The following is a 19,988-nucleotide window of genomic DNA, read 5'->3' as shown; positions in this document are numbered from 1 at the left end:
CAACAACCTTCTCATACACTCCTCCGTCCCTCTTAAATTCCATGTGCACATGCATGCCTGAGTGGATAAACATACAAGTGTCACATGCACGCAGAAGGCTGCAGAGGAGAGGCAGGCATTGTAGCCACTAAACAGGAGTTATATGAGGCTGTGAGCAGACATATAGGAGCTGAGAAACAAACTCAGGTCTGCTGTAGAAACCTCAAGCACTTCTAACCATTGACCCAGCAGTCCTGCCCCAAATTGTCATGCTGTTATTGATAAGTTTTATATATAGACAAGAGAGTTCCTTTTCCTTTCTTTTTCTATGTATACAACACAAATGTTTGCTTTTATTTTGTCTTCTAAACTAGAATCTATTGGGACTAATATTCTTTGAAATAGGTTACTCTGCTAAAGGAAGCAGAACAACTATCAATGTGTCCTGGAAAGACGTTAGCCTTCACTCTTACATTACTGCTATAAAATTAAAGCAAAACATCCATTTCCAATTGGATTAAGACATAGAATTCAGGTTAAATGATTCAGAATGATATAAGACTTCAGATGAAATACTTCACAAATAATAATAATAATAATAATAATAATAAAACATATTGTGATACAATAGTAACTAGACAAAACATTTGAACTTAAGAACATCTTTAATATTGGAAACCAGTTCTTTCTGGGTGATTATGAAAGCAGAATATATTACCACAAATATATATTTAAAGCCCATTCTAGCTTTTGTAAGATTATATATCATAATCCATTTATTATAAATTACATCTTTTAACACTATCTCTCTGAAGTAACATTGTTGCATGGCTGAGCAGAAAAAACCTACTCAGTTTTTAAAAAAAGAGCTAGCAGCATGGCACATGACAACATACTTAAAATATAAAGAGCTACAATGTGCTAAAAGTAGTTCATTTCATGGCAAGGAACAGAACATATAAGCTCTGTGTAAGAAAGTAAAAAGAAAACAATAGCTGTGATACCTGGCCTTGTTGTTGTCAAGGACACCAGAGAGGGAGAGGCTTAAACAATATATCAGCAATGGTTCATATGTGAATTGTTCATTTTTCATCCTTAAATCTTTAAAATGATGTAGTACTTATGACATATGTGCTGACAGTCACAAGGAACATTTGCTATAAATGAAAAGGGCCACCCCAGACATGATAACAGTTTACTTAGATGAGGAACAAAATGTTTCTAGGAATATACATTCTTGAAACTTGCCAAAAGGGAAAAAAAAAATCAGTAAATTAGAACCAAAAGATAATTGGTTCTGAAATTGAAGTCCACTCTATTTGCCAGATGATGGACTTCAAAAAATAGAAAGATTTTATTAAAAATATAGGCTTAGTATATTAATCTTTTCGAAATATGGTGGCTTATATATATATCTGCAAAGAGAGAGAGAGAGAGAGCGCACACCACCATTTCTTCAACTACAGATAGGTGTGTTTTATAAAAACAAACATGTATTAAGTCTTCGTTTTGGAGATTGGTTTTACCAAAGATGTTGCTAGTGCATAATGTAGGTTCATCCACTACCTGTAAACAGAAGAGACATTACCAATCAGAGAGCAGTGAGATAATAAAAAGGCAAAATAGTCTTATATCACATGTATCACATCTTACATATCATATTGTATCGAGGTATGATAGTTTCAGTTATCCAGCACAGTATCTCATGCTAAAAGAGAAGTCACCTTTCAGTTTTCATTATAGGGAGATACATGTTCCTCCTCAAGAAGGACACTCAGAAAGCTGCATCCTTACTCCCAAGAGCTAAGCATACCAAGAGCAGGAGGTAGTCAATTAAATTGGCTACTGTAGGACCCTCATACACCCAAGACTGTCTTCCATGAAGAGATATATGTGTCCAGCTTTCAACTGAGCTTACTGTAGTCTCCCCAGCAGCAAAGTCACTTTTCTCCCTAGCGCTTTACCTTTTTTTTTTGTACACATCCAACCCCCTTAAAATCATGCACAAGTTTTCTCAGAGACATAACTTTTAACATATTACAAAATGATTGTTTCAGCAAACCTGAGTCTCATAATTGTGAGTCTAGTAGAGTTAAATTATTGCCAAGTAAGAATCTGTTTTTTGAAAGCACGGTCTTTAGGAGGTGATATATTTCTGTCTTTAAAACAGTGGAACGCATGAATTAAATAGACACTTAGTGATGTAGACACTAAGAGCTTTTAATTCTGTTATCAATTAGTACTATATGAACCTAAGAAACCTTATATTCAAGGATCATTAAACAATGATGAAGTTATTCATTTAACTAAATAAACCAATACCTTATGCAGACTCACTTTTGTATTTGAGCAGGGATTTGATACCTTTCCAATGGATATTCTGTTTATCTATGATATTGATATGTGTTCATATGCATTCCACTATAACACTGATGGGCTAATGAGAAATATTAAAGTATTTTAACTTTGGAGGAGACATTTTTCTCAAATATTTTGAAAATAAATGTCTTTCATACAATAGATTAGAAGTTCTCATTTTTATGCGTGGGTACTTTCCTCCATGTCTCTCTGTCCATCATCATGTATGTGTCAATGACTGTGGAGACCAAAAAGTGGTACTGGAGTTAGTAGCTACCTGCTGGGAAAGGGTCATTTGGAAGAGCAATGGTGCTCATAACCAATTGCCATGTCTCTACCTCTTATTTTAAGCATTACATTGTTCATATGTCTTGTTAACATTTTAAACACATGGCGCTCAAAAGAATTTTGGAGTGAAACAAATGATCCAGAACAAAACATTGAGTTGCTTTTGCTACACCATAAAGATGCTCAACTCCCATATAATAAATACTGTTAGCTAACTTCCACATTACTTTAGAAAACATTGACATGGTTATCTTAGACTTCAACATGGACAATGTGACATTTGTTCTAATTTTATAGAATGTCTCCAGGGAATACCATAGTATTTACTCCAGGTTACTGGAGACTTACATAGGGGTGATGTGATAATTCATGTAAACTATTAAGCATTATCAGTATGTGTTCAATATTAGTTATTGGGATTAAAATCAAAATTTCTGCAAGACAAAGGTTATGGTTAATTTTTGGCTTAAGTAGAATACAATTTCAAACCAAGCATTTTCTCCTCATCATTTTTTTCTAACAGGATTGGAGATTTATATTTCAAAGTTTATTTCCACTTAGGCTAGGGGAAGCTAAGCTTCCCTTTCTGTTCATGTAGAGAAACATGGATATTGATATCTAGTCACAGTGGTCATTACTATGTAAAACACCCTGTACAATTTAGCCAAGACTCTTATGTATTTATCCACATTTCCATACTTTATCTCTAAACTGAGTGACTCAGTCAATTATTATCTTGTAATTTTTTATTCTAATTCTCAGACAATGACTTTTAATTCATCATCAGCATGTCATGCTATTAAGCTCTACTTGGGAATAAAAAAGGCTAGCATCTACCAGCATCCACCCAGAGTTTATGGTAATAATTCCTTTTACCTCTATTAATCAAAATCTATATATTGCTACATCTACATCTTGCTCTTATAAATTTCTATCTACTAAAATTTTTATAATTATAATTTTTATAAGGTATAATTTTAATAATTTTTAAAATAAAAGAAATTAGCAAGTCTAAGTTTGGACAAAAATTATAATTGTGCTCATTTCCCTGTGGTAGTGATGATTTCAATCATGATTTGCTTCTTAATTTACTTTACAACAATAACATCAAAAGTTGGGATATATTAAGACGTTATAGCTGGCTAAACACGTGCAGAAATGTATAATATTTGTGCTTTAATGTATAATCCCTTTTCGATGAGATGAAAACATACTTTGATGAGATGATACATACTTTGATGAGCACTTACTTATTTTCCATTCTTAGATCTGCAAGCACAGTATGAAATCATAAAAGCCACAAACATCACTACTCCAACACCAAGTAAGACCCTCTCTACCAGGCCCAGGAGCTTTATTTTCCCGGTCACTTGGTTTCTGAACATTTCTGCTTTCTCATCGCCAATGGTCCCAGTCTGCAATCAAGATAATCATTAACATTATTTTGTTAAATTAATAAAACAAAATAACTTTATGCCATTCTCTCCTTTCAACATTCGCATAGGTGTCGTCTACCTGTCTCAGTAAGGCAGTAAAATTCACTTCCTGTCCAAAGTTGACCTACTGTACGTGCTAATGTGCGAAATGACTCCCTTCCCACTTTGATTAGGCTGCCTAGAGCTCGGCAGTGCATGTGCATCCATTTGATCTTTCAGATTCTTTGAACTATTTCACAACTTTCCAAATGTTTCCTGGTGTCAGGGAGAAAGGGCAAAGGTCAACAGCTGTACTTCCTTTGAAGGTTTGTGCAATGCATTTTCTAATTCTGTGACTAATGAATTTAGTAGCTTACAGCAAGACAGTTTACCAGGCGATAGGATTGTGAGTCTAGTCTAACCTACCCTGATTAGGAATAATTGGTTTTTATTGTCACGGTTACATTCAATGAGTCATGAATTCTGCACTGTTACATATGTGTATGTTTCTTGAGTACAAGTAAACATGTAAATTTATATGTCTGTCTGAAAAACAAACCATAAAATTTAACAAACTGTTCTATGTAGTTTAGCTTTCTTTCTAATAGATATATCAAAGTGTATAAGCATATGTACAGGCAGTGAAAATACATTATATTAGAGTACATATATATTATATGTACTATATCTCATTTTATTTATCTTTTATTTTTATTTTTTAATGATCATTCCGATTTGCATCTTAAATGATACCCCCTTCCTTGTTACCCATCCACCAACCCCTCCTCCTACACTATCCTTCCCCCTCCCCTTTGCCTGTATGAGAGTGCTTGCCCACACACCCATACTCTCCTACCCACTTCTGCAGCATCATTTTAAGTAACAAAATCATTTTATGTAAAAATTATTTTAATGAATAATGAAGCACTAACCTCATTTAGCCACAGTATAGGTACAATGTAAGGTCTCTTCAGATTCCTCAGTGCTCTATAATATACATAAAAAATAATTGTGAGTATCTTTATGCATACCTAAAACACACTTATAGTAAATAAGGTATCGGAAATCAATTATTCATATATATCACTTAAGTTCTCTGATTTTGTTCTAGTCAATGAATCAATTTTTTTTTTTATTAACTTGAGTATTTCTTATTTACATTTAGAGTGTTATTCCCTTTCCCGGTTTCCGGGCAAACATCCCCCTAATCCCTCCCACTCCCCTTCGTTATGGGTGTTCCCCTCCCCATCCTCCCCCCATTGCCGCCCTCCCCCCAACAATCTAGTTCACTGGGGGTTCAGTCTTAGCAGGACCCAGGGCTTCCCCTTCCACTGGTGCTCTTACTAGGATATTCATTGCTACCTATGAGGTCAGAGTCCAGGGTCAGTCCATGTATAGTCTTTAGGTAGTGGCTTAGTCCCTGGAGCTCTGGGTTGCTTGGCATTGTTGTTCATAAGGGTCTCGAGCCCCTTTGAGCTCTTCAGTTCTTCTCTGATTCCTTCAAGGGGGTCCTATTCTCAGTTCAGTGGTTTGCTGGCATTTGCCTCTGTGTTTGCTGTATTCTGGCTGTGTCTCTCAGGAGCGATCTACATCCGGCTCCTCTCGGCCTGCACTTCTTTGCTTCATCCATCTTGTCTAATTGGATGGCTGTATATGTATGGACCACATGTGGGGCAGGCTCTAAATGGGTGTTCCTTCTGTGTCTGTTTTAATCTTTGTTCTCTATTCCCTGCCAAGGGTATTCTTGTTCCCCTTTTAAAGAAGGAGTGAAGCATTCACATTTTGATCATCCTTCTTGAGTTTCATTTGTTCTAGGCATCTAGGGGAATTCAAGCATTTGGGCTAATAGCCACTTATCAATGAGTGCTTACCATGTGTGTTTTTCTGCGCAATGAATCAATTTTAATGGAGATGTCTCTCATAGTCTCAATTCACATATCTAATGTAGATTTCTAATTACATTTTATGGGTTCACAGGTACATATTTTAGTCTACAAACGTACATGACCTAGAAGATACATTATTAATAATTGGATATAGGGTACATAAGAAGTGTCCTCAACAGTATCCAACTAATAGTAGTTAAAATAGACTATTTCAATAAGCATCAGATCTGATTCTCCTCCAAGTAAAATATGTCTCAGATATTTAACAATTCCATAGTAGCATAAAGATGAAAAACCATAAGACGTTCTTTCCATTTTTCTTCATTCACTCACAATCTTATAAGAAAGTGCTACTAATGCATTAATAAAAAACATTGTTAGGGAAACTCACTCTATTTTTCTAGCTGGCTTGACCAGTATGTTGACCTGCAGTCGTTTTGCAAACTGTAGAGTGAATCCAGTTATCTGAAAAGAACAAATTTAAATAACTATAAACTTCTAAAACATTCCTTTAGAATAGTCAGATTTTGCTTTTCTATTATTCAAAGAGAGTAATTTTGTATTTAAAAATGAAAGAATTCTTAAGGCTGAAAAATTAGAGTATTTAAATGAATAATGTACATAAGTTGTCATGTTCTACCTGCATTTATATTCACAATTGTACCTATGTACATAATGTTTGGATGTATATATACATAATATGGTGAAAGAATTTGTCTTAGCTAACTATAGTTTCCTTTAGATTGTGAAATAAACACAATTTTGTTCAGAAAGAAAGAACATTAGTAAAACAATACAAAAAGGGCAACGCAGTTCATGTAGTTGCTGAACTATATGTCCAAATATTTATTTCTTCATAGTCCACATATCAGTAAAGAACAGTATTACAGACATCTGTTATTTAAGGAGAAGTGTAAGTCCATAGCTCGCAGATGCTGAGGGTCAGTTCCAGAGCATGGTTGCTTAGCAAGCGTTAGACTATTCAGTACATCCATAGTCTCCTTTCAAAGGTTCAAAAAGATAATTATCAAGGTAATTTAAATGCTAATAGTAGTACTAGAGCAACTGTTATATGTTATTCTTGTTATATATTTTGTCTGAAACTTACATATAATCACAGTGTGCTTTCATCTCCAATAGCAATGATTCCTTACAAAAGCAAATCCAGCTAAGTGGAATAATAATACTCACAGTAATAATAATAATAATAATGATAATAATAATGATGATGATGATGATGATGATGATGGTATGGGACAATTACACTAACTTTTATTATTAGAATTCCTTGGTTCCAGGAAAAGCCTTATAAAGCTCCATTTGCTGAAACCAAAAATAAATTTCATGCCATTCATACATCAGAATAGGAAGAAATGAGTTTTATTCTCCTTGACAGTTTCACTTGTCTTAAGGGTATGATCCAAAGATATTTATTTTAATTTTAGAGAAATAGTAATTAAGTCAGTAAGACGATGACTTACGGGTTCCACATCCAAGTATGTCCTATGTTCATCTTCGTTAGGGTTCAAGCCTTCGATAGGTTCTGAGACATCAGGACTTGCATGTAGGAAATGTGGAAGAGAAATGTACACAGGCTTTCCTGAAGAAACATTTTAAGAGACAATTGGAAGTAGATTACTGCACAGCTCACATATGACTTAGAACATTTGCTAGAGGATAACCTTTGGTAGATTAAAATACACTCATTTCTGGAATGCTGAGAATAAGAGCATTGCATGCAGTCAGTATTCTTCAAAATAACATAAACAACTGTGACATTTTATTAAACAGTCAGTTGTCTGTTTCTTCACACACTAATTTCCAAAATTCTAACGTTCACTGTTGAACAATTGGAACATGTTCAACAAATCGATTAGTGCTACTGGTACACTGAGCATCTCAGTAGTTTGTTCTTCTTTATCATGATTATTCCGATGAATACAAACATGACAAGGATGACTCTGAGGGTCTGTGCTTTTTCCTTCTTACTGTGGGGGCACAAAAAGCAACTTGGTTATTCTCTGCTTTCTAGAGCCAGGGGCACTATGATAATGGCAGATGATTAGAAAACTTATTGAATACTGGGAATTTTTCTTTCTCTGTAACCATCAAAACAACATGGCATAATGCCAGTATGGTTTTCCTAATAATTCCATTTTACAGTACTAAAACGCAACAGTAGCTTCAGGAAAAAGAGCAGAAAGAAAGCATGAGAAAAAAACACATAAAAGCAAAACAGAATGTGTTACCACTAAAGATTATGTCCCATGAGCATTGCTTTCTTTCTTTTTAAATGTCCCATAAAAAAGAGTTATGGGTTAATATTATATTAGGTGTTAAGATACGTTATTGTCATTCATCCATTTCCTTCTCTTTCCTCTACTCTTTCATTCAACTAGCAGCCCTTCTCTAAGCTTTCTTTGCACGTGAATTTCAATACTAATTCTTCCTAGCTTAAGATCTCGTCCTTTCCTTTTATGGTCACTATTGTAGTTTCAAGACCACAGAGAGACAGAGAGAGAGAGATGAGAGAGAGAGAGAGAGAGAGAGAGAGAGAGAGAGAGAGAGAGAGAGAGAGAGAGAGATTGATTTCAGTTTATATTCTGCAGGTAAGAGAATATTTGTGATATTTATCCTTCTGAATATGGCATATTTTGCGTAATACAATGTTACCTAGACCTATCTAATTTTACATGTTACACGTTAAAGAATAAAATCCCCAAGCGTAAGAAACACAAGTTCACACGAACTTTGATAACGAGCTCATCTACACACCTTTGCACTTGCCAATGTCCAGCACACCATAAGACCTACAGTTATTTGAGATTACTTTTTCAGTGCAGAAACAGTGGTTGTCTGGGTTCTGGAGTGGGGAGGCAAAGGCGTTGGCTGGAAGAACAAATCTGTACACGGGAATTCCTTTAAGGTTCACTTCAGATTCAAACACAGCATAGATGGACCTACATGGGGTTTCAAGAAAAGAGAAGTAGATCCTCTTCTGGAATTCTGATCCTTTTGCTTGTATCAATTTATATTCTTGCTCTAAGTTATAAAAAGGTCACATATTCCTCATAAAATTTTAAACTCTTTTTTAATTCAAAGGGAAAACCGTTGATGCTGCTTTTACATTTTAAGGCATAACATGGTTAAAAGCATAAGTTTACAATATACATCCTTTAGTTCTTAAAAATCTTTCAAGGTCAAGTCTACATGTGAACTGTCATGGGGGATAAATGTCAGAGAAGGTTTTTATGCTTAAATTCTTCCATCTAACAATATTTATGTGTCTTAATCAAGTTATACATTTGTGTTCAATTTAGACGTTTCCAGCTTTCAAAAGAGCTTAAAGAAAGAACCACTTGGGGGTAGGGAGTGGGAAAAAGAGCCATTCACTTGGTGGGTTATGTGCATGGTGGGCTTGGATCAGATCTCTATCATTTACCCTGTGTCTACTATGAACAATTCTTTGTGTCAAAGCTCATTCAGGATTCTCCAGCTACTCCTATGTGACAAATCACTGTCCTCAGCAATCATTCTGGCATGTCTAATCAATAAATCTATCATCTCATCTTCATGGATAAGACTGTAGATTGAAGGTAGCTGTACTCATGGATATATACACAACCTCACCATTTCAAAACTTTTACTGTGTGGATCTTCAACATAGCTCTGTAACAAATGTGTCATTTTCTTTGGATGTCTTCAGAAAGATAAGATCCTGTTGTTTACACTTGTTTTCTGTATCTTGAAACTTTCTCAGCAGACATGATAAATACTACTCATAAAAGTCAAAGAAAATGGTTTGTACTATAATGTCGAAATCTGTAAGCTAATTTGGAAGAATCAGTAAATATATACTCCATTTTGTCACATTTATAATTAAGAAATCAAGAGAAATATTTATCTAGTTTTTAAAAATAGTGGACATAATTATGCTTCCCGTTTTTTGTTTTAAGACTGGAAAGGGAAAAGTCTAATATTTATATTCTTGAAACTTACCTGCAAATGTCAGGGGAAAAAAACCTCAGTGTTTGAGACTTCTCAACAAAAGGTGGAAAGGAGGCTGCATCTGTTAAAAATCAAGCCAGTGACAAGAGTTTTATGTGATCTGAATTCTAGAAAAAATCTGTAAATCTCTTTCTAGTATAGTCTAAAGAAATAAAGCATAAGCTGCATACAAATTTTAAAGTTACCTAGTAGGATAATTACTTTTAGAAAATAAAGAGGTATATTTAATTTACTCAAGGACATAGAGGTTTTCATTTTCAACATATAATCAAAGTATCTTTTATTGCTAATGTACAGCATATGAAGTCTTACAGATCATTTCAATCACAATAGAATATCGTAGCTATTTTTATCAATACAATACAGCCTAAAATGACTTGAAGAAAAACTCCATAGATCCTATTACAAGCATGTCTTTATGATGAAATAGAATCACCACACAGATTAAATTTAAATGGCATCAGGGAGGAAGAGTATTAGGTATGGCCTAGTTGGAAGAAGTGGGTCACTGGGGCCTTTCAGGTTTCCAAAACCCAAGCCAGATCCAGTGTCTTTCTCTTCCTGTTGCCTCCTGCACTATCAGCCAGCAGTCATGTGCCCCTCCAAGACAACAATGGACTAAACCTCTGAAATTGTAACAAGCCCAATAATTTTTTTTTTCCATAAGAGTTGCCATGGTCATGATACCTCTTTATAGCAATAGAATATTCACTAAGACAGATCTTGGTGCAAGGGAGTGGGGTGTCACTTTGACTGCTTGTTGGTCAAATGTTGACTTTGGAACTTTGGACTGGAAAAGCAGGTGAATGCTTCAAGCAGAACCATGCCAGTAGAAACATGGAAGCTGGTGCTAAAGAAGACTTGAACTGTGGGACTTGACTCAAGATATTTTAAAGGAAAAGAATATTAGTAAGTGGCATAGAGGTCATTCCTGTGATATTTTTCAAAGATTATGACTGATCACTGCCCTATACCTAAGGCTAAATTGAAGAGTTTCGGGTAAAAGGCTATGGAATGGCAAAGGAGATTTTGTCATGTGGTTTGTAGTATTGACACTTACGCAGAGCTCTTCTGAAAAGGAGCGAGGAAATGCTCAAATTCAGTTTGAGGAGAAAAGGAACGCCAGAAAGTGCAATGAGTAAAGTCCAGTGATCAAGGAGACTAAGAGTTTAAGGAAAAGACTGATGCTAAATGGAATAAGGGGGCGATGACCTCAGGGAAAGACTCACCCAGCTTTACTTCCAACTCATGCAAAGCAATTACAAAAAAACTCACACAGTGAAGGAAACCATCAACTACCAAAATTGATAAAAATGTAACTGAAATAGAGGGCCAAATTCTTGTCCCAGCAATCAGCAGACCTTGGCATCTTCAGTCATCTCCTGGTTCTAGCTTTAGAGTTAAAGTTATAAATCTCCTTTTGCAAATAAACAAAGTTGCTGGTCAAGAATATACCAGGGCTGTCCCTGCATGAAGGCCTAGAGAACCATTCCATAAAGGTGTGACGGTGAAGTTTGGTTTGCCTTGCTGATGCCAAGACGTTGGAGATGCCAGACCTGGGACAAAGTCTAAGGAGAACTGCAGTGTGGTGTAGAACCGGAGAGAAGTATGCTACTAGCAACAAAGCTGAAAGGAGTCAGTCTGAAGTACAATTTGACATCAGACATTGAAATGCAAAATTTGGAGTTTTCTCATCTGTTCTCAGTCTTGCTTTGGTCCACTGTTTCCTCCTTATGCTCACCTGCCCTTTGCAATGGTAACATATTGGTGTCCCTGTTTGGAGGAAATATGTGATCTGCTATTTTATTTTGCTTTTACAGGGACTTATAAAAGAGCCGTCCCTGTCCTCACCAGCCGCAGCACTTGGGAGAATGGTCCCAGCATCTTGCCCTGGCAGTATAGTAGAGCTGGCCCTGGATGTGGGAGTTGCAGGTGAGCTGGTCCCGAGGGTATGAGCACAGGAACCTGTTCTGCCTCCTATCTGCTGAGATGTGGCTCGGACTAGACCTCTCTATGCCCTCATCCTTTCACTTCTATGCCAGGTGGGAGAGCTCAACCTTGGTCATGAGAGTAGCAGAACTGGTCATGTCAGTTACCAACTGTAATGCTTGGCACAGCAGGCCCTGCACCTTGCCTAGGCAGCAGAGTAGAGCACGCCCTATTTGTGGCAGTTGCAGATGAGTCAGCCCTGTGGTGTGAGAGTAAGAGAGATGGAGGACTAGCCGGCCTTGACACCTCTCAGGCTCAATTCTAGAGTTTTGAATTAGCCCACCACGGCATCTATCCTATCAACGAACTCCTGGAGTACATTAAGGTCCTCGTCCTACAGATCAAAAACCACCGGATCTCTACGACATAGGACAACAACAGGATATCCAAAATGAGTCCTAGTGAGGTTCCAGTGTTGATAGCGTATCAGAAGTCAGAGGCTTCATACCGGGCTAATGAGTATATTTGCAACGAACTTTTGCAAGGAAAGAGAGTGTGTGGAAACCAAAGGCCACATGGCAGGATACACTGTGACATGCTACAACTTCCAAAATGCCGGGTTGCAAGGGAGGGAGGGTGTGTATGAGGGATGTGGGAGATGAGTGGGACTGAGGTACATGGTGTGAAATTCACGAAGAATCAATAAAAAGTTTAAAAGGGGGAATAAAGAGAGAGATTGACTTTAATCTCAGAAGAGACATTGAAGTTTTAACTTAAACAGCTTTTAAGAGTTGGAAAGTTGGACTTAACATGCTTTTACATTTTGTGATATGGCTACAAGTCTGTGGGTGCAACTAGTAGAAAATGGTGGCTTGAATACGAATGCCCCCGTAGCCTTATAATTGAATGTTCAGTCATCAAGGAGTGGCACTGCTTAGAAGGAATTAGTAGGTGTGGCCTTGTTGGAGGAAGTGTGTCAAGGAGGTCAGGTTTCAAAACCCCTAGGTAGGTCCGTTGTCTTACACTTCTGACCTAGTATCCATCCAGATGGAGAACCCTCAGCTACTCTCTAGACCCATGTCTGCTTACGTGCTATCATGCCATGATGATAAGGAACTAAACCCCAGCTACTGTAAGCAAGCTCCAATTAAATACTCTCTTTTATAAGAATTGCTGTGGTCCTGGTGTCTCTTCACAGCAATAGAACACTGTCTAACTGTCTAAGACACAGAGTGTCTTGATTATTATTCAATGGAGGAGGGCCCAGCCCACTGTGAGTACTGCTATTTTCTAGGATGATGGTCCTGGCCTATATGAGAAAGTTAACTAAGTAAGATCTTAAACACGAACTTGAGAGCAAGCCAGCAAACAGCATCCACACATAAAGTTTTGAAAAGTAGTTCGTGCCTTTAGCTCCTGCTCTGAGTTCCCTCAGTAGCGAAATAGAAAAATAAGATACATCTTTTATTCCCTGTGTAGATCTAAATCAGAGTGTTGTATCACAGCAATACAATGAAACCGGAATTGTAGGTATAATTCAAGTTCCTAAAAACCACACATGGCTGGAGACTACATAAATTATTGACAGATACATGCAATGTCTATTTACTGCTATGAAATAAAAAACCCTAGTAAAGCCACTGTTAAAGTTGTAAATGTGTTTCTGAAGCATCCAACCCTATTATCAGCTTGGCACTTTTCTTGGCATAAATGCTTTTAGTATCCCTAGTATATCAGCATTGTTCTAGCATTTAACATTAATCAGACTTAATAATTTTTAATTTTTTCCTTGTTAAAATTTCTCATAAATGCTTAAAATATTTTTATACTTAAGATGATATTTTATTGCTTATTTAAATTTCAGTGTAATTTTCATGGCAGACACTGAAGAAGTGAAGAACTAACCAGATAACTCTTCACTGTTCCACTAATGAATATGTCCAAAGTGAACCACCACTGGTTGTGTTTGGGTAAAATGTTCTGGCATATCATTGAATTATAAGTTCATGTGTTTTTCTCATCAAGTTTTATTTTTTAACTTTATAAATTTTATTCTTGATTTATGCTTATATGAATAAAGAATCAAGAAAGTTATAGTGTTCTTGGTACCAATGTTTGATTCTTTCATTTCAAGGACTAGATAGTTTAAAATTTCCAGACTAGTAGCCATTTGTCTACACTTGAGCATCCAGTGATTAATCAAATAAAAGACTATATATTGCAAACACTTAAATTATTTTTTGAAACATTGCTGCAGATACAGAATAATTAAATCTGCAAATTTCCATAGTCAAGAAATATAAAATAGTTATTAGTGGAGTCACAGTTTTCTTTTGTTTACACAGTCATGTATGTGTGGAGACCAGCGAGAAACTTTGTACATAGCCCTATAAATAATGTCCATCTTTAATTTTCTCTTATTGGGACCTGAAGCTTACTGTCTGGGCAGGCCAGTGAAGGAACTCTAGGTATCCACCCATCTCAGCCTACTCAACTGTAGAATTACTACTACACTTAACTATGTTCAATGTTTCCATTCATGGTTCCTAAGACCAAAACTTGGGTTCTTATACATTTTATCATGCTATTTCCTAACCAAATTATCTCCCCACTACCCAAGAGATGCTTTTCTGAAAACAAACATTCTAAATATGTATCATTCCTTTTAGTGGATGTGCTTCAAACCACAAGAAGATGCGATTTTAAATTATGATGGACACATGTTAGCGTCTTTGTTTCACTGTCATTTGTCCCCTCCTAGTCCCATATCGAGAGTCCCTCTCACAAGGACCATCTCCTCATTACTCATCTCTCTTTCTGTTATGATTACCTCTGGAGTCTGCCTCTAGATCCCTTATCACTAATAAATTCCCAAATCTCTGTTCTCTTCAGTTCCTGAGACCAAGAACAGAGTTCTTAACATAAACATTCATTCACTTGACTGTTTAGGACAGTGTAGTACAGTGTTAGACTTATATAACAAAAGTATTGAAATACTTGACTATTTGTAAAGTGACCTTGGAAAACATTATTTTCACCTCTTTTTCTTCTCTACTCTCTGTGAGAAAGAACATAATAAACCTGTGTTTCTCAATTGTGCCTTTGGAAAGGTAGTCCCTGGGGTTTACTTTGTTACTAAACTTTCATCATCTTCATTATATCATTGTCTATTAAGTATTTCCTCACCTACTTTGTAAAATATAATGTATGTGCTTCTTACTAATTAAAACTTTTCTTTGATTTGGAATTACTTCATGGTATCATTACCATTGTGTTGTACAACCATAAATCATACATGGAAGAACAGTGTGTACTTTGTTTTTATGAAGGACAATAATAACCCTTAACTAACTATATCCTAAAGCAAAGATATTGTTTCTTTGCATTCCAGATCTAATGTAGAACACATTTTTGCATATATTCTTCCTTATATTAGATATTTAACCTTGTTTTATTTTTTCCTTTTCTCCCTCATGCTGACCAACATGTCCAAAATAGATTGCTTCTGCTCTCCAACCTTGTTGCCTCTACCTAAGCTCTGCTTCTTCCTGGGGGTGGGGTGGGTAGGTTTTCCTTTGTGAAATTGTATTTCTTCACATCTTCATTGTCAGTCTACTACTGAGGAACAATTGACTAATAACTATGCCTCTACATTTGTTTCTACCTACTTTTAGATGACAAATTCCTAAGCGAGCTACTTTACAAAGAAGAACTGTTCTTGTAATGAAATAAGGCTTATTTTCCATGGTTGATCTGAAAAATCCTATCTCATTTAAGACATATCCTATTCCCACCCTACCCAAAAATAGACTCTGAATTATACTGACTGGTAATCATAGCCCCTCAATCTGGATTTCTTTGTCTAGAAGAGGGGTAGATTTGTGGGAAAACGTGAAGTTTTTCTCACTATGTTTTTTACAACAAAGATTCTTACCTGTGCCATTAATCATGTCGCAATAACTTTTCCAATAGGACAAATTCCTTAGGAATGAAAGAAAGAAGATAAACAAATACTCTCATTTCAAGAACACCATACTCACATTACTCTTTCAACTTTGAAACACTTCTTTCCTCAACACAGTAAAGAACAGAGGCATTGACACTAAAGGTTTAGTAAATATACAACCTCACTCAATCCATATTTGTTTTATCCCCTAATCTTATTACTGTGAAGGAAGTACTGGGCAACAGAAGAGGACAGACCATAAACATAAGCAACTAAATGCCAAGCTCCTTAGAAACCACTCTGACAGACATGGTTCTGGAGAAAATAAAAAAATGTAATCTCAAGCAGGAATTTGGTTTCCTTGAGAGAAATCAATTATGTGGTAATTTGTTCAGTGTTCATCTGATAGAAAAAAAGTATTAAGGACATTTCTGACTTCCCATCATAGAAGTGGGGAAAAAAGAAGAATGAGGGGAAAAAAAAGGAAGAAGGAGAAGAACAAGAAGGGAGGAGGAAGGAGGAGAGGGCGAGGAAAGGACAAGGAGGAAAAGGAAGAAGAAGAAGAAAGGAAGAAGAAGAAGGAGGACAGACGAAGACAGAACAAGGAAGGAAGGAAGGAAGGGAAGAAGAGGAAGAAAGGAGGAAAGGAAGAGGAAGAAGGAAGGAAGGAAAGGAAGAAGAAGGAAGAAGAAGAAGAAGAAGAGAAAGAAGAAAGAAGAAGAAGAAAGAAGAAGAAGAAACTGGATATCCTGTGGATTCGCAAATTCAAAAACATGTAAATATTTAATGTTTACTTTTCCTCATTGTACTTTTAACATGTTTTACATTTTCCCCAGTTTTGTAATGTCAGAAACTCAGAAACCAGTATTAAAATGAGACAGAACTTATTTATCTTTTATTATCTAAATTATGTATATTTATATATGGATCAGATTAAAAATATTAGCACTAAATCTCCATGAATATTTTTAATCATTTGAGTAAGAAATAAAAAAAAAACACTAGTGCCATCTCCTCCTAAAAATGTCTACTAGTATATCATATACACTGTTGATTAATCTTTTTAAAGGAAGTGGTGCTAATTATACTTAATGAGGATACATGCATCCAAATCAACTGCATGCACAATCTGACAACATCAAGGATTCTTTTTCTTCTGATATTTATTAGTTTTCTTCCTATTTTACTGATATTAATAACTAGAATTCTTCCAGATAAATTGTCAGGAATGGAGATACAGAAAAGTATAGATTCATGAATCTATTGTGTTCTTTAACCTTTTCAAAGGTGACATTATATATTATGTTAATGTTCCTTGAAATACTAATTTCATTTTCTATCAGTAGGAAAAGTTGGCATGGCAGTAAAATTACAAAGGTGTAGGAATTCACTTTAAACACTCACCTGTTTTGACTCATTTGGTAAAGATTTTTGTAATGTATAATTTTTTCATATGGTCATTTTAAAAACACAATGTTTGCCTAACTCATAGACCTTTTGATGTTTCAACTCATTATCACCTAATTGTATGGATGAACTGTAGTGTTACACATACTGCAGAGAAAAAAAATAATGCTGCATTTTCTCAAGAAGCTGAATAAAACAAAATTTTTATATGTTTATGCTATGGGCACCTTCTCAATCAGGATTTGATTTATGAACAAGAACAGTGCCATGAGGGTATAATGTCTGGCAAAAAAAAAGTTGCTAAGATTTCCCTTTAGCCATGTCTGTTTTATAGGCTGATGCTTGTGCCTTAACCGTAATAGTAAAGTAATACTAATAACACATTAGAATACCCTAGTCTGCCTGCCTGCCTGTCTGTCTGCCTGCCTGCCTGCCTGCCTGCCTGTCTGTCTGTCTGTCTGTCTGTCTGTCTGTCTGTCTGTCTTTCACCCTCTGTGTCTATTTTTTCTCTGTCTTGCTCTCTCTCTCTCTCTCTCTCTCTCTCTCTCTCTCTCTCTCTCTCTCTCTTACACACACACACACAGACACACACACACACACACACACACACACACACACACAGTTCCTTACCTTTTCCCTTTATAGGTATCAATTATGGCAACTTTGCTTATGTTATCCTTTCCATTGAAAACTTTATAAACTCCATCTACAGTGTTATTGTACTGAAAAAATATGAATAAAAGATTACTCATGGATCAACATTTATTTACTCCGTCATAACACGTATGACTACCTTACTTTCACATTTTTCAAAAAGGGATCAGTCATTCAGCATCATTTTTTTTATCATTTGTGATATATGACACAACATGAGTTTTACATTTCAAACTTAAAAGTATTTTAATTTAAAATATAAAGGTTGATACAAAATAATTAATTATATCACCCAAAATATAAGAAAAATAAGTAACAAAAGGCTAATAGGTACCTTTCCAGCATTGCTGTAAGGTTATCCGGCTGTGATGTGCTCAGATAAGGGACACACTGAGTTAAACAACAAAACTTCTACAGATTCCTAAGTATACTCTAAATTCTGAAGTCATTAGTAGTGGTTACTAAGATGAACAAGATCATACAAACAAAATTAAAAACATCTCAATAAAGAAGAGCTGGGTTGATTTTTGTCAAATAATAATTGACTTTAATTCCTTCAGGCTTTCTGTCAATGTTTAACTATTATACAACGAGTAACCTGAAACATTAATACAAAACAGAAGAACCCGAGCCCTTTTCTTGTCCGGTTTCCAATTATATAGCGATCAAAAGCGAGGAACATGGGTTAGCCGTGTTGCTCTTATCATTGGGAATATAAAACTTAAGCGGAGACTAAGTAGAGGAGGAATCCACCAAGCTGGACTTCTCTCTTCTCTCAGCTCTCTCTGTGACATCCCTCTCTTTCTCTCCCTGCCCCCCCCACCCTCCTTTTATCTGAAGATGTGGGCTTCCCTGGCCTCAGTCCTTGGGGTCAGTGAACTTGCCTGAGAGTAGCCTCCCAATAAAACTACATGTAATATATATGTAAAAGAATTATATATATAAATTTTATATATATCAAAGAATTATGTATATATATAATATATATATTTATATATATATATATATAAATAAAAGAATCACCAAACTGCCATTCTGCGAAGTTCACTGGTAATTCTCACTAAGAGAAGCTTGCTGAGTATCTCAAGTGAAAATTCACAGTAACTTATTCATCGAAACTTTAATATAATTAAGGCTCTAGAAAATGAGGAAAGATATGATTATTATGTCTTATTTGTATACAAAACATATTAACCTTGATTCTTTAGAAAAATTAAAAGTAAATACAACACGCAAATATTTACAAGTGAATTTTTAATTTTCTATAAGAGTAAAATTTGACTAATTTTTAAAGTAAAATTAATTTAGTCAAACATATTAAGTAATTATTCACTATGAAAACTGATAACATGAAAGATTTTGACACAAAAATAATGATATTTTCACGATTAGCTAAGTAAGGCTAATAATATGAAAATTATAAATATTTCCATTAACATTTTATTTACATACTTAAAAATATAACAAACATTTATATTTAGTACTTACAGGATAAAACATACCAACTGTGGTACTTATAGGATATGGAATCAAACTCAAGAAGGGATCTTTGTAACCCCACAAGAGTTCCTTCACACTTCGTGTTTGGAACATAGAAGACTTGGACTTTTTGATAAGGGTGTTGAGCACTCCTTGAATAAATGAGTTTTGGTAGAAATGTGGTGCAGCCTACAAAAAAAATATCAGATTCTGAGAAATCATTATATTACATTTTCTTAATTAAAATGGATTAAATGTAACAATTGAGTTCAGTTAAAATCAAAACAAACCTTTAAAATCACCTAACCTAAAATTATAATTTGTGGCATTTTCTTTAACCCCTTTTATAAGATTACTTTTTATAAGAGCTAGTTTTAAATTATACTAATTAATCAATCAATTAAGTCAATTAAAGTTGCCTGATCAGGTCATCTCTGCAGATGACAAAATAGTATAAAACAGTTTTATTTTTTTTGAAGAGTAAAAACAACTCAAGTCAAATGATGAAATTGCTTCTGAGGTTAATTGTGACATGTGCTCCGAAATGGTCCACATAGCATCTGCTATTCACTTACTGCCACAGCCAGATTGAGAACTGTGAAGTTGTCATTCTCTGTTCCAACAGACAGTGAAGGCTCA

The 19,988-nt window shown here is 35.4% G+C and overlaps 1 protein-coding gene across 1 annotated transcript in view; it reads right to left on the bottom strand.

Moving 5' to 3' along the window:
* Nucleotides 1-3,875: 3,875 nt before the first annotated feature.
* LOC116904331 (platelet glycoprotein 4-like) overlaps nucleotides 3,876-19,988 on the bottom strand; it is a 26,342-nt gene continuing 10,229 nt past the window's right edge. The window contains exons 2-11 of the mRNA XM_032907237.1: nucleotides 19,925-19,984; nucleotides 19,359-19,538; nucleotides 17,847-17,938; nucleotides 15,798-15,844; nucleotides 9,926-9,995; nucleotides 8,702-8,886; nucleotides 7,408-7,526; nucleotides 6,318-6,391; nucleotides 4,973-5,027; nucleotides 3,876-4,040 (exon numbers count right to left, since the gene is read on the bottom strand). Of these exons, the coding sequence (XP_032763128.1) occupies nucleotides 3,876-4,040; nucleotides 4,973-5,027; nucleotides 6,318-6,391; nucleotides 7,408-7,526; nucleotides 8,702-8,886; nucleotides 9,926-9,995; nucleotides 15,798-15,844; nucleotides 17,847-17,938; nucleotides 19,359-19,538; nucleotides 19,925-19,984 (1,047 nt within the window). The remainder of the gene's footprint in view (nucleotides 4,041-4,972; nucleotides 5,028-6,317; nucleotides 6,392-7,407; nucleotides 7,527-8,701; nucleotides 8,887-9,925; nucleotides 9,996-15,797; nucleotides 15,845-17,846; nucleotides 17,939-19,358; nucleotides 19,539-19,924; nucleotides 19,985-19,988) is intronic.

Source organism: Rattus rattus, chromosome 6 (assembly GCF_011064425.1).
Source record: "Rattus rattus isolate New Zealand chromosome 6, Rrattus_CSIRO_v1, whole genome shotgun sequence".
Taxonomy (NCBI): domain Eukaryota; kingdom Metazoa; phylum Chordata; class Mammalia; order Rodentia; family Muridae; genus Rattus; species Rattus rattus.
The sequence above is the reverse complement of the archived record's forward strand: the minus strand, read 5'-3'. Positions and strand labels throughout refer to the sequence as shown.